Source organism: Sycon ciliatum, chromosome 1 (genome assembly GCF_964019385.1).
Source record: "Sycon ciliatum chromosome 1, ocSycCili1.1, whole genome shotgun sequence".
Lineage (NCBI taxonomy): Eukaryota > Metazoa > Porifera > Calcarea > Leucosolenida > Sycettidae > Sycon > Sycon ciliatum.
Window position 1 is genome coordinate 68,194,296 of NC_088643.1, and position 15,833 is coordinate 68,210,128.

Below are 15,833 nucleotides of genomic sequence, written 5' to 3' on the forward strand. Positions count from 1 at the left end.
GTGTGCTTTCGGGCCTTCTCTTCAGGTAAAGTACAGGCAAGAACTGTCACAGTTTTGGTGACACTTGACCCATGTCCGGGTCACTGGACAAGAGCAATCCTTGCCGACAAAGTACAGTCCTAGCCAGAAAATTCCGACCTCGTGAGATAGCCCCGAGGGCAGTACAAGTACTCAAGTACCCTTCTAAGTTAGGAGTTATATACACCATTTAGCATGATGTAAATAGGTAGGGGGGGGGGGGGGAGGGGCACTGGATGTATTTTCACGCAGGAGTTGCATAGTATTTGACGACTGCCTGATATCAGAAGTAGGGAGGAGAACTCTTGGGTCCATTAATCATTGTACGTTTTGGCAAGATTGCCATCAAAAGTATCAAGTTGCAATATGTGTGCAGGCCAAGCAAGTGAAGGTGCAGAGTTTCGTCACACGCGCACACACGGACCCATGCTGAAATATGTCGATCAGAATCCAGACGAATACTGTGCACTCTGTTTGCCGAGTGCAGGCGTCGGTTGTTGAAGAAAAAAATACTGGACAAAACAAACCAACTCATGATCTGGACTATTAGAAAATCAAAGAACACAGATGACTGGTCACAATATACATGGTGTACCGCGTAATGCAACAAACTCTCCAAGTAATAAAGAAAAAATTAAACTAGGCCTTGCTCGAAGCGGTCTATTACAAAAGTAATTTTCACATGGTTTGTGAAACTCCAAGCGAAAACTAGTACTTATATATACAAGCATATATAATAAGAATGGCGTAACTCCTCTGTAGCCTTGTCATGATTTTAATTTCCACCGCCCAAGGCCGCACAAAGTCCTTGGCTACAAAAATAATTTGAAGTTTGGTTCGGAGAGATTTTCAATTTTTTTTGTAGCCAAGGACTTTGTGCGGCCGTGGGCGGTAGAAATTAAAAGCATATAATTATATACAAGCAGATTACACATCAACAGACACAAATCAAGACGAGTACATGAACGTGTGAATGGCAGCCCCTGTCAGTTTCAATATCGCGTATCCACAACTCTACATGTTACCACAATCACTACACAGCAACATTACACAAGCAGTCCACAGTGACAAACACAAACACATGCCAAATCCCGGAGACGAAGAATGTAGAGAAGAATGTCATAAGAGCGGATAGAACATTGAACTAACTTTGCATGTACAGTAGCAGACTAGCAGTTGCTTTACTCATCAGGCAATGGGCGCCATGGCATTCCATGTGTCACGGTACACATTTCAACATTAGCACTAACACAATGTCATCTGCACAGCACTCCATTGCAGACGACTGCACCATTACCAAGCATTATATACACTACAGGTTCACAACAGGTTCAGTTGTTTTTTCTCCATGACCTGGCCTAAATATGCGAGTAGCGCTACCTTCGTACTACCCTAGCCTTCCCTGGGGACGACATCAATATGCCATTGGTTTGAGGCATAAAGTTGTTTGTTGGCATACTAGATGCTCCCACGACAGGATTATTTGCTCCAGCTGCCAGCCTGTTAGCATTGTGCGCTTGTTGTTGCTGCTGCTGCAGTTGTTGCTGGTACTGGCTGGTCACTGCTGGCGTTGACAACTGAGCGCCGCCCCTTGTAACCGAGTGTGCATTACCAGCGGTCAAGGCTCGTCCTGGATTGCTGGTCACGACGTGCTGGCTGTTACTTCTGACGGATTCAGCTTGAGCAGCAGCAACGGCGTGTGCATGAGGTGGCGATAGAGTAGCACTCGCCGACACACTGGCATGCGCCTGTTCACCATGTGCGCCGGTTTCCGAGCTGCCCATCAGCGGAGGAGGTGGTGGGGTTACACCCATGCAAGACACTTCGTGAGTTGGATTGATAGTGGCAACTTCATGAGCAACCACCATGTCTGCATCCTCATATTCAGCATCAGAGGCCTAAAGTAACAGACCGAATGAAGGTGGAGAGGAGTTAGTGCATCTCACAATACGTATTATCCACGTCCAAAGATTGCATTATTACAACAACTACCGGTACATCACGCATAGGCCACTGTGCAAACTGCTATAACTTCAGTCTCCCTACTGCAAATTCAACTTGAGGGCTCATTGGAAAGCTACCGAACGTAGCTTTCTAACGATGCAAGCGCAAAGTTAAGTACGCAAGCGCCAAAGCTCGAAGTCCAGGATACGGGTGAAGTTGAAATTTCAAGCGTGTGATTGTGACGCACTCATGCTGAAGTATTTGAGTGCGGGGATTTCCCCAGTGCACCACCCATGCGTGACCAGCACCAAATGAGCGCTTGAACAGCCTGATTCTGATGTTTGAATTGTTTGCTGTGCGTTGAGTATGAGCTGCAAACCAAAAGAAATTGTCTCCAAGTGTCGAATTGTACTACGTGTCTGTAGGCTGTTCTTCTGTGCCTACGCAGCACTGAGCACCATGGATTGACAAAGGAGGTTCTCAGCTTTCCAGAGAGCCTAGGATGAGAATCCATTACTGGTGAGAAAAGCGGCACTATTTTTTAGTGCCCAATGTCAACATTGCGTGTACGCATCATGCCGGCCAAACCTGTAGTAAGTGCTCTTGCACTGGAAACGGTTATTACTACCCAACAGACACACTCAGACTCGGACATGCCCATCGCTGGAGCGGTGATAGCGAACAGCTATGTCAGACATAGCAACCTGTACTGGACTACACCATTCAACAGCATGCAAGGCTGCTGAATTGACCACCAATAATTTTTGCCTGGTCTACACCACACGGCTGATTGAAGTGGTTTTTCTGGCCAGCAAACCCCTACACACACACACACACACACACACACACACACACACACACACACACACACACACACACATGCACGCACACACACACACACACATGCACGCACACACGCACGCACGCACACACACGCACACGCAATGTGTTTTCAACAGGTATAGATGCTCGAAGGAAAACCCCTAGAATACACAGACACAAGTGTGCTGCATGCCAATACACTTCATACCCGGGTACTTACTTTACGAACATATCATAAATAAACTTGTATGCAAATAGTGACAGTGAAATATCAATTCATGGAAGAACAGTTTACCTGCTTGCTGTCGTCCTCCGTGTCAACCGGGTAGCCGAGATCAGTCTCTTCATACCCAGTCGAGACCATTCTGCTGGTTTGCTCATCTGCCGGCGGGTCGGGCGTGTTCAGGCATGTCTGGATCAAAGCTTTTCCACTCTCGGACGTGATCATGGGCTGCAGCTTTGGAGTGGCAAACGTGTAGACGTGCCCAGTCTCTGATGCGACCAGCAGCATGATCTGAGTACCTGTCAGTGTGCTCAGTTCGTACGCCTGATGCAGCACACACACACACGCACATGGCAGCACCGCACGAAAGCATGCACGTACATGCACCCACAGAGACACAAAATGAACACATACTGTATAAGAAGAAAAGAGGACCAAAGAGCTAGAAGTAATGCTTTAATATAATTATGTATAACTCTTCTTATAAATTAATCCTTGGCTCTCCACCCGAGTCTAACATACTGTATAACATGTTATTTTCGGCTAAACTTAAATTTCGGCAGAGAAACCAGACACCTAAACTTTAGATTACACCTAAATGGCACTGGAGTATGCACTGTATATGTGCAGGGAACGCTGGTCACCTAATTCTACATTACACCTGAAACCTGGCAGGTCCCTGGCACCGACATTTTACCACATCTGCAACTACATGTTATACAGTACGCGCCAGGTACAAGTACTTCATCTTAGGGCTGAAACGATCATTCAATAACTCCTAACGATCAACCGATATCATTAACGATCGATATATTGGTTTTATCGATTCTTGTCGGCTCTACCCGTGTACCTCGAACACCAGTTTATGAATAAATTCCACGATACCTTGGCTACGTTAGAACATTTTGGCTCTGCACTGTTGACATCTGTAGACATTTGGCTGGTTTTGTCAACATGAACTAGAAAATTTCAATGTTGTTTCTAGAACAAAGAATCTTGTCCTCACCATCTGGCAACTGCTCTTATCTCCGACCTCTCCCACAAATGAACCGAAAAGACAAAGTCTTCTCTCCCGATCTCTTTCAAAGCCACAAATCAATTTGACTTCGCTTGAAAGTACATGATTATACTCGTGTTCACTATCGGATGGAGTGCATGCAAGGGCTAGAATGCTGTCACTGATATGCATGCATAAAAAAATCATTAGCACTCGTTTTGAGCACTAACGATTATCGATAGCACTCTTAACGATCGATATGCGAGTTATCGGTATAATTGTTTCAGCCCTACTTCATCTAGAGGATCTCAGAAATCTGCTTCACTGCCAAACAGTCTCAGAGCCACTCGTAGATTACTGTTACATGCACAACACTGGGTTGTGAGCACAGAACATGTGCTGCTGCTGCTGCTGCTGCTGCTACCTATAAAGATGATCTGTGCTACTACACTCAATTCTTACCATACACACCAAGGAAGTGTTGGCGCATGGCAATTTTTTTCCGAGGGGGCCTGGGGGGGGGGGGGTTCTAGCCAAAAAATGAATAGCAAAGCAGGATTTGCGAATGTACAGTCATGGCCAAAGAAATCCGACCCACATGCCGAAAGCAGCGCCAAGGCTCATGCGGCCGCTGCGGCCCTCAGATCTGTTTTTGGAGCCTGCATAGTGTAATTGAAATGGAAACGCGGCGCTACTTTTGATTCGCGGGTCAGATTTCTTTGGCCACGACTGCACATACATACATGCATGGATGGTGCGCGCAGCTCGCACAGATCTACGTTGGGATGAACGACCTGCACTGCATGCTCGTGCAACATAGATCTACGTGCCACATCCGACATCAACAAAACAATGTTCATTCTTCTGGTGGAGGGGGGGGGGGGGGGGCGCCCGAAACTACCACCGTAAAGTACCGCCAGAGCGCCCCACCATCTCGTCCTTTCGTGGTCGTATTGTGGAGATGATCTCCTGCCTGTAGGCAATATGACACGAACCTTGTACACGTATTACACGTTAAGCAGTCAATCCGTACTCAATCTACTTCAAGTGGACAAGAGCTCCACACAAAAACTTGCCAAGTGTGACTAGTATACTAAGGTTTTCACACCGTACAAACTTCGTTGCACTGTGCCATACGATTTTCCTTTCCCTGGCTGTAAAATCAAGGTGGGGCGCTCTCGCGAGACGGGGTGCTCTGGCGGTACTTTACGGTAATAATTATTGTGTTTGTTTTGTGGGCTTCTGCGTACTTTTGCCACGGTCTCTCAAGTTGAGTCTGAACCCTTTGGTGCCGGTAGGTCGACTTCAACCTATGCTGACAGTGCATACCGTGATTTATCGCAGAGCCGATCTCTTATGCCTGAAGTTGCGGCGCTAGTAGCTGGCCTATCGATAACCATAGAGAAATTGGTGGGGTTGCATTTTTGAATAAATCTTTTGGATCGATGAGACAGTGCATGCAGGCGTCAATAGAGCATGGCAGCCCACGCACATTGATGAAATTGTTGCTTCGTCTTCAAGCACGGAGAGAGAATTGCTCATGTCACTGGTCGAGGTCAGCCAGCTGCCCGCACCCACATGTAGCATGCATCATCCAATCTTCCAAGCTGGAAGGCTGTTGGAGTGCGCATCCAAGATGTGCTAGAGCAGATTTCTAGTTAGGTGTAGAACGTCAGTACCGTTGGTTAGTGTCGAGCAATGATTATGTTATCGCATGAGCTGATTGTAAAGTAACTGATGGTGTTAGTGGACATTATAGCGTAACTTGTAGTTCCTTGGTCCTCATTTCTACTTATAAAAATAATTATGATGTTTCACTATTTTAGACAACAAAAAATTAATTTTATGAATTTCCAAGCATTTTTGCTTCTTTCCCAATATCTCACATCGATAGACTAGTACCAAGACTTTTATAATATTATAGGTAGAAAGCTTATGCTTACACAGCTGTATACATGTACTCGAACAAGGTATGGTGCGCATTCGGGCTGCAAGCATGCATGCGCGCTAGCGCTAAGACTAGTAGGAGACGAATTGCGTCTTGCGAGCAACACAAACGTCAACAGAAACAACTAAGTTACTTCATACTTGCAGAATTTACAACAAGAACCACATTCAAAATTCATCAATAACACGTCGGTGTGAAAATGAAACGAGACTTACCTTCTTCATGATACCCGTTTTCCGCTTGCTGAACGTAGTATAACGCCGCAACTTGTTGTTGATGAACTCCATTTTAATTTTGACACGTCCTTTGGTCTTCTTTTTCTTGGGCACAGGCTCCCCGTTGACGACGACCATCTCATCGCCATCATCACCATCTTCGCCATCCGATACAGCTCCATCTGGCTCTTGGTCAGTGAATGAAGAAGCCGATGCTCTCTTCGGCTTCTTTTTTGCGCCTACTGTCTCTGAAACGAGCTCATCCATTTTCTTTGGGCCTTGGTCAAACATATTACCGTCCATATTTGAAGAACGCGGAACTTGTGCTGTAGCGAACGAGCTGTCCTTTTGAGATTGTCTTCAATCGGTAAAAATCAGTGAAGAAACGATGCATGCAGAGAATATTTTCTTATCACCGATGAGCAGCAAGAACAATACTGTTACAATCACAAATCACAGAATGGGCGCAAGCAAGCAACTAAAAAATTTTAGAAGCAGCAGTGGATAGTAGTAGCAAACTACTTGAGAGAAACAGGCCAACTCGAGATCGATTACGGGGGATGGCGACAACCACGTCAATCTAGCTGCTAGTGCTATACTATTAGTAATAGTAATTACAGGTAGGTGCATGAGTACAGATGTCTACTGCCGCCAGCGCACCAAAAGAAAACCACGCTCGGTCGGAGTCACCATCATACCTTATTAGCGCTCCCGATGTGTCCTTCGCCTAGTTTGGACGTCGCTCAAAACAGCTCTTGCGCACTATGTGAGTATGTCAGTATGTCATTTGGCTTTACCAAAACAGTTTGGTAGAGTTCGCGCATGCGTAGCACACCACCAGTACACATTTTTACACGACAATTGACAGTTCCTTTCTGGAGCTCACCTGATCAGACAGTCACCATGTCGACAGAAAAACCCAGCACGCGCTTGTCATTCGTACACTAGTAAAATGGCCTAGTTTGTCGCTACTTCTCACTTACGAGAAACACAACCAGCTGTTAGGAGAGAAGCAATATTTATTAGTTTCGCTCGTTCCGGGCCATCACCATGCCTGATTATACCAGGGTGGCAGACGCAGCAGTATTATAACAACGGCGAGGGTGAGATGGTAAGTCTCACAGCCAATGCCCGACATGCCATTGCCATTGGGGGCGAACCTCGTTAGCTGCATGTATACTACGTTAGCTGCATCTAGCTACACTAGTTACTACAGACTAGAGACCGCTACAATGTGTAGTGCTATAATCGGTATCGTGTGTGCTGCACTCGCCGTGAGCACGAAACCAGGGCCAGGGTCAGATCTCAGTTGCTTAGCATTACCCCCCCCCCCCCCCCCCCACTGCACTGTATTTGACACTAAACAATTACATGACTTGTACATGTATGTCAATTTGTTACTTCATGTACCGTAGTGACGCGCATATAAGCGCATGTGCCTATACCCGGGCATAAGCGCACCCTCACAAATAAGCGCAAGGGCTTATAAGTGAACCTAAATGCAGTTCACCCCGCGACACACAGACACCACAAAAACACTATGTTCACATAGTTCAATGTGCATTGCGGTATATTGCACTATGTGCATAATTATGCAAGGTACTAGTGCACCAGCAACTCAAGCGCATGCGCCTATGTCACAGTATGTGTGAGACAAAACGACCTGCAAAACTAGCAAAATAACACAAAAACTCACTCATAAGCGCATGTGCCTTTAAAGCTTTATGTGTGTCACTACAGGTAACAACACACAGTTGGAGATAGAGTAGACTCAAAATTACTCAATCTGCAGGCAGAATTATTTTGCCCTCGTCCTTGGGGTACCAGCGCTTTGACCGAGTGGTTGTGGGCTTGCCTGCTGCTCACAAGTACATACAATCATGAATGAACTGCACCGACACCCACGGTCAACTGGGTAGTAGATCTACTCACTACTTGGAATGACATACAGGACAGGACTGGCCAAAGAAATCCAACCTCATGCATAAAATAGCTGTGCACTCGTGCGCACTCGATGGCGCACGGCGGCACTACTTTATTCATGAGGTTGGATTTCTTTGGCCATGCCAGCAGTCTGTAGAGTGTAGTGTAGATCAGGGTAGATGCAGCTAACATAGATGCAGCTAACGAGGTTCGCCCCCAATGGCATATCGGGCATTGGCCATGAGACTTACCATCTCACCCTCACCGTTGTTATAGCGTTAGGCGTTGCGTCTGCCACCCTGGTATAATCAGGCATGGTGGTGGCCTGGCACGAGCGAAACTTCTCTAAGCAACTGGTTGTGTTTCTCGTAACTGAGAAGTAGCGACAAACTCGGCCATTTGAAAATAATCTTTAAAACCGGCCACCTCTCCACACTGCGCTCTTGGCCCAAATTCACAACACCACTCCATAGCGAGGAAGTTCGTTCTTGGGTAGATGTTCCGTATCCTGCAGACAGCTGTTTCGCTCATTAAGAGCTCCTCAGTGGAGGTAGATAACGAATGAATAGCAGATAAAGGAATGAGTGTATTTATAGGGTAAAGTGGCGCAATTGCTCACTTCCTACATAGAAAAGTGACGAACTTCCTCGCTATGGTCCAGTATGGGGAGTGGTGCTGTGAATTTGGGCCAATAGCGCAGTGTGGAGAGGTGGACGGTTCTAAAGATTGTGTTTCTCGTAAGCCGGAGGTAACGCGGATGTGCGAACTTTGGTGGACCCATCAGCGCAGCAAGCACAGAGAATGAAGCCGAACCTGATACATATATAGTGATAGCAATGAAACATGCATGCATTTAGCTGGGCATGTACATGTAGAGTGCTGTCAACTGAAATCCGACCCCTGGAGCGGTGCATTCACATTGCAAGGACCCAGCACAGGATTTTAGTTGTAACACTACGAAATAGAGACCGCTAGAATTGGTGCTGCACTCGAGCTCAAAAATCAGGGGTCGGATTTCAGTTGCCAGCACTGTACCATTACCTGTATAGCGTGTTATGTGCCCGGAAAAGCGCTCGGCGGGCAGATATTCGTGATATCTACTCTCCTAGGCGGGCAGATGTTGACGATACATGTACATGCATATACTGAAGTACACACATAGGAGAGCAGATGTTGACGACATTATCTACCCGCTTATTTCAGCGCAAGGTCACGGCTTTGCCCAATGTCCAGGGCTGCGCCAAGCAGGGCGAGGAGATCTCATTAGAACAATGAGCATGCACACGCTTGCAGTTTACACGCAGTGTGATTGGCGATCACCATGGAATTACTCAATAACTGGTCAGACGCACAGAAGCAGTAGCTGCAGGGTTTCCCTCCCATCTGGACTTACCGGTGTGCCTGCGACTTGAAGCCGCATTACCGTTTAAAGGCTTGACGGCAGTCACTGCCTTCCGGCGTTGGGCATCCAACGATGTGCGCGCGTGTGTGTGTGTGTGGGGGGGGGGGTGATCTTGGGCAACAGCACGCCAGCAGTCAGAAGGTGCAGGGGGGGGGGGGGGGGGCTGATGGACCGGAAATCATCTACGATGACGCCACACCACCGCTTTCGTGGATGGGGGGGGGGGGGGGGGAGGGAGGGGGTCGCTCAGATTGCTCACCGTCGTCCTCCCGCCTGTACTCCCCCTGATCATAACTCTGGCTTCCGCTGCGCATGTTGACAGGTCTGCCGTCGTCCTGGGGACCTCAAGCGCCACGCTCCGCACTGCAAAGCTAGAAGATAGTCTCTTTGCTTGGGTCAAATAGTGGTACTCCCAATTCCGTGGTGACCGGGCCGTGTGCGACACCCCTGAATAGGCACCGTTGCTCCAGTACTCCCCCGACCATACGTCGGCCTCGTGGTCGCAATCACCGATGACCCAAATCCAGACGAACCCTCGCCATTGTGTCCCAGGCAATGGGATGACATTCTCTTATCCTCTCTCCGGTGCCCTTCAGGCCCACCTGGCCCTTCTGGCAGTGGCTCGACAGGACAGGTGTCTGGGTGTGCCTGTGTCTCTCCATGTGTATGCGTGTGTGTGGGGGGGGGGGGAGAGTGAGAGAGAGTCAGAGAAAGAGTCACAGAGAGAGAGAGAGAGAGAGAGAGAGAGAGAGAGAGAGAGAGAGAGAGAGAGAGAGAGAGAGAGAGAGAGAGAGACAGAGAGAGAGAGAGAGAGAGAGAGAGAGAGAGAGAGAGAGAGAGAGAGAGAGAGAGAGAGAGAGAGAGAGCCCAAGATAAAGTCCAGTGGAACCGTTTCAAACGGATGTCACGTCGTGGAGTTATCCGGTGATGAGCTCGCCACCCTGTTCTTGTATGTTATGCTTATTGCTGACACACTGTTTATAAGTTAACAAAGATGATGGTCCTGGGCCGAAATATCAATTTACTAGATTTTTCCGAACTTGGTAAAGAGACAATGGAGCAAATCCGTGGATCGTTTGGTTTGCGAACAAATTGATTGATCCACGGAGTTGCAGTAGTGGTGCCCTAGCCAGCGTTTTACAATTGCTTCAGCTGTTACTAGCATTTGCACTCGCTCAAGGGCGCATTCCTGAGTGAGGCCTTTTATAGATCACAACAGTTTCTCTAGTAGGCGACTGAGGAATATGACTTTGGCCCTGCGGAGTAAACACAACTCCTACATTATCAGGCATAGTCTGAGCTTGGAAATGACCATATTAGTAGTACTGTACAAGCAGCATCCCTGTGACCAGTCACACCCTCATTTCAAGAGACATGCATCTGGCCGCATGTAGATCAACATGTACGTGTAGATATGCGTATCCCATGATACAGTTTATCCCTTTTTCTCTCCAACCAAACAACTTGAGATGAAGGAAGAGTCAAGGTCGTGTTGCAAATTTGGCCAAGGCTCTTTCCTATTACAGGTGATGGTGGAATGCTGAAATTCTACCGCAGGGATTCATAGTCACTATCATCGGGCAAATCACTGGTGACACCAGGGGACTCCATCACCTTGACTGTGTTACACTCTTGTTGACACATAGATCTGTGCCATGTAGACTGTTTTCTTGATCATAGTATGGTTATGTGTGTGGCTGCTTGCAGCATCTCCACAGGATAGACCATGTGAAGCCCGCACAGTGATTTCGGAGAGAGTGCTGCATTCGTAGCGGGCTTGCCGGGGAAAGGCTGGCACAAAAGACTCAGGCCAGCACAGTGAGTCAGTAATAAATTCATGTAAACGGGTAAACAAGTTCAGTCAGTCTCTTTGGGACAGTCTCTATGCAGCTGCACTGCTATCCCTATAAGGGGCTGCTGCATGCTGTGAAGGAGCACTCACTGCCAAACACTATAACTACACAGGTATGAATTCACCGGTCAAGTGGCTACTTGTGCATCCCATACACTTGGCTGCTCCATGCACTTCAAAGTACACATGCAGTACTTGAAGCAATGAAGGGGTCTCATCATACCTATACCGCAGCACTAATTAGCATGACTTACTGTAGAACACAGTTTCGCTCAAGCTGTCAAGTGTTGTGATCCTTGCAACTCTTGCTGCCTTTGATCTGGCCGTAGAACTGCCAAGCAGACACACCGGTATGCAGCCATGCACATAACGAGTCAGTAAGGTTTTCAAGTAAAAGGCAGTAATTAGATGCTTATGGTGATTAACCAGCTCACTCTGTGTCCCTTTTATGGCTTGCACTTTGCATGCAAGTGTCAGGGCAGCTTTCACCGGCCTCTTTCCGGCATTTATAGGCAGTAGCATGTGTACCGTTCAGTCCAAGCAAGACATGTACAGAGGAGTTCTAGACTCTTGATGTTAACCATAATACATGTAGTATAATTATAAGGACATTGGAGTGTCAACAACAGGCCAGTGTCTGCCAGTTTGTTGTACTGGCGTAGGACTTTTTTCAAAAGCATGCACATGCCTTTGCTGGAAAGGATCACGAGCAAGATGATTTTAAAACGTTACCTAAAAAGCTGACAAATTAAAGGCTGTAGTTCCTAGAGCGTAAATGTAAACATCAGCCGTACTGGTCCACTCACAAGGAACAAAGTCAATGCACATTGCTCCTGAGTGGAAATCACTTGCACGGCAATGGCAATTCCTTAATCTCACATATTGCCACTACATCTTTCTTTTTTGCCGTGAACTTACCCCTTGTTGTTGCTGCGTTTTTTCTTCAGTTTCAGTATCCAATACTTTTAGCCTAGGATACACCCAGCTTCTATACACGTAGGTCTTCCTAGAGAAGTAGCAACAGCTGCTGCAATAGTACTCGATACCAGCTGAGCGCAGAGCAGTTCACACCTGGGAGATGAGGGACCACTCGGCATTAGTCAGCGCAGTTTAGAGTTTCATGCTTACAGTGCACATGTATGTAGCAGTAAGACCAGGCAGCTGATGATGAGAGATAGCTCCTTTAAAAAACTGCCCCCAGCACGGAGATAGCAAGTACATGTGCATGTACAGTAAAACCTGTGACTAACGACCACCCCTTGCCCTTGGGGCCAGAGAAAGCGGTCTTTAGTGGCAGGTGGTCTTTAGTTAGAGGTTTGCACTGCATAACTATAATATTATACATGTATGAAATATGAATGTGAGACCGTCCGTGCCTGGTGAAGTGGTCTGTAGTACCAGGCTGGTCGCTAGTCACGGTGGTCCGTAGTACCAGGCTGGTCACTAGTCACGGTGGTCTGTAGTACCAGGCTGGTCGCTAGTCACGGTGGTCTGTAGTACCAGGCTGGTCGCTAGTCACGGTGGTCTGTAGTACCAGGCTGGTCGCTAGTCACGGTGGTCTGTAGTACCAGGCTGGTCGCTAGTCACGGTGGTCTGTAGTCACAGGTTTTACTGTACATAGAGTCATAGATCTCTTTGAGCATGATAACATGTGCAGCAATTGGTAACTGTTACGCACACCAGCAGGACACCATGACTAAAATATGTAAAGTTCACACGGGCTATATTGGGCTTGAAAGTGCTACGTCACTGACACAGTCAGCCCGGAGTGATGACAACCCTGACTTTTTAACACCCACCCAGTATAACGGCCACTACTGATCCGTGCACGCGCCCAGGTGCCGCATGTCAACACTCTTGTTCCGTTTCAGCCCCCCCCCCCCCCCCTTACCATCCCCTCCAAGTGAACGCCCATGGGAGAACTCCGCACAGGCCCAGTACGCAGCTGGCGTAGTGCATGCACAGCTCCACATGAATGTGCGGTAATAATTGCACCAAGGAGTACTAAAAAAAAACTCTTTTAAGCATTTCGTTTCTTTCTTTCTTCCTTGAATTTAAAAGCAATCCTCCAAAAGCAAATACCCGTAGATGCTAATCCGTAGGGAGTTTTGTGCGGTGAAAAGGGCATAAGGGTGGGGTTCAAATTGGAGGGAGGGGAAGAATCGGTAGTGTCGCAGATAGTACAGATAAGCATTGGCAGAAAAAAATGGCAGATCCGACTATCGTAAACTAAGATATGAAAACGGGTATGCCTGGATTTGTGAATCGGAAAGCGCCACAAAGTTTCGTCAATTGTAGATTATACAGCCTGGATTGTGTAAGGAACTAAGATCAGAAGGGAGTATTCCATGGTTTACACTGTACAATGTACACTGCGCTTACCACGAATGCTTGAACACAGTAGTACGGTAAGACCTCGCTTATCCAGTCCTCTTTTATCCGGATCCCTCGTCATCCGTAAGAAAACCTTTGGTTACCGATTTACAGCATATGTCATGCATACATACAGTATGAGTGTTCCATTATTTGGTTCCCTCGCCTATCCGGACTTTTTCGTGGAAAACAGATGTGTGCGGTTAAGCGAGGTCTGACTGTAGTGCGGTATGTACATGTTCATGTGAAAAGAACAATGAATTCGGATTTCATGTACCCGAAATAAGGCCCGGGTCCACGTTAGCGCCAGGACCCTTCACTAGTGTTTCCGCCCAGGGCCTTATTACGGGCTTTTACGGTATTTGTATGGATCCATACAGCCTATTACAGGTTTGGGTGATTTCCCATCACAGCATGGAGGGGGCGGGGGTGTGACCATGCGGTCACAACGACACATCCGCCGGGACTGGGCCCATCCTGGTCGGGGGGGGGGGGGGGACCCACTCCTGTCTGACCTGGTACAGGAAAAATTCACGCTTGCGTGCGACACGAAGGGGCTACGCACTATAGTACAATACTGAGTCTGTACTTTGCTTTGGCAGTTTGGGCAGACTGGATCGATCCACTGTGACTCAGAGTGTGAGATGTCATTATCCACTTGTTGAGTTCTGATGTCATGACTTTCAAGCCCTTTTATGCACACAGAACAGAACGAAAGAAACGTTTTCAAAAAAAGAACACAAACTAACCTTGATGGATCTCTTCACGAGGAGAGCGCAGGCGACGGGGCGATAAACGACTCGAGTGCCAGGCCTAGAATCTAGATACTGTTCAACAGTGAACACCAGCGATGAGCTAGTGAGATATGATGACGGACGAAGCGAGCGAAACTCGGATAGCGACCGTCTCAGGGTCGTGGCTCGTACTAGTAGTTGGAGCACCGCAATAACCAATGCTGTGCTTCTCTGACACAAACAACTTCGAACAAGACCGACTTCGATCAACGGGTGGAGAAAAGAGCGACCGAAGAGCAAAGGATACGAAAACAACGAGACCAGTAAAGAACCGTGAAAGAAACCTGGCTAGATCAGAGATCAGACGTGATCGGTAGATCTACGTGTACGGTACAGACATGCAAGATCAAGACGCTAAAATAAAAAATAACAGTCATACCGAATTCCCCACATGATGTATCGCTATAAGCGCGCATGCGCTGATAAGCGAAAAATTGCTGCAAAAAGATTTCTTGCTGTGTCAAGTATACTGTGTAAACATGTTCTGGTATTAATATTATGGTAGAAGCACATGCGATTATCATGGTATGTGCAATAAACTTGCATGAGTTTGTCTGTACTGTGTCCTAAACAATGGTGTTAGTAGTAGTACTGTATTCAGCTCCCGGGTGTTTCACATGTGCTTATAGGGAGGTTCTGCTCTACGTTTTGGGAACGCGACGCAAAGAATCACGCGAACTTTCTTCGCGTTCCCGTAACGTAAAGAAATGCCGTTCTGCTCTACGTTTCACCAAGAGTACATAACCCCCCGGGGTTATGTACTCTTGGTTTCACCTAGAGAAGTCACGTGGAATGTGTACTGGGAATTTCCCCTTCCATATTTGGCAGTTTTCTGCATGCAGTTGATCGATACCCAGCAAATCCGTACGCATTTTCTCTGCGTGTGCCACAACGTAGAGAACCCCATCTCCGCGTAGAAATCTGGAGCCAAAACACGCGAAGCCGTAGACTCTGACCCAGACACCTGCTCTCTACGTGATTTCTCTACGTTTCACGTATAGCAGAACCTCCCTTATGTCCGGACATAAGCCCGTGGGCTTATGTGTGCGGGAGTACGGCAAGTCGTCTAACATCACAGCGTGCATGACATGCCTAGCGCTTACCAACCGACGAACTAAACCGTACTCGACCGATTAGTGCCCTGTCTTGAATCATGTGAATAGTGCCTACTGGCTACTGACCCCGCACAATCACAGTTGCATACTCGTGGTTAACCGCTATGTACTCTTGTCCGTAACCGGCTACTAAAGCCATGTAGGTCTGATACTTACAGCGGCATGCGACGGGAGTCTGGGAGTAGCACAACACCATTGCTCAGTAGT

The 15,833-nt window shown here is 47.4% G+C and overlaps 1 protein-coding gene across 2 annotated transcripts; it reads right to left on the bottom strand.

Annotated features, from left to right (window-relative positions):
• Positions 1 to 461: 461 nt before the first annotated feature.
• On the bottom strand, positions 462 to 14,777 carry LOC135805081 (serum response factor-like). Of its 2 annotated transcripts, XM_065319074.1 has the most exons (5): positions 14,467 to 14,777; positions 11,599 to 11,675; positions 6,168 to 6,525; positions 3,080 to 3,331; positions 462 to 1,916 (listed from the first exon to the last, which is right to left on the bottom strand). In XM_065319074.1, the coding sequence occupies exons 3-5, from the start codon at positions 6,468 to 6,470 to the stop codon at positions 1,395 to 1,397; spliced, it is 1,077 nt and encodes a 358-aa protein (XP_065175146.1). In that variant the 5' UTR covers positions 6,471 to 6,525; positions 11,599 to 11,675; positions 14,467 to 14,777; the 3' UTR covers positions 462 to 1,394. The 2 variants fall into 2 exon arrangements, with proteins under 2 accessions (XP_065175146.1, XP_065175145.1); XM_065319073.1 differs by lacking the exons at positions 11,599 to 11,675; positions 14,467 to 14,777 and having other exon boundaries at positions 6,168 to 6,833.
• Positions 14,778 to 15,833: the final 1,056 nt, after the last annotated feature.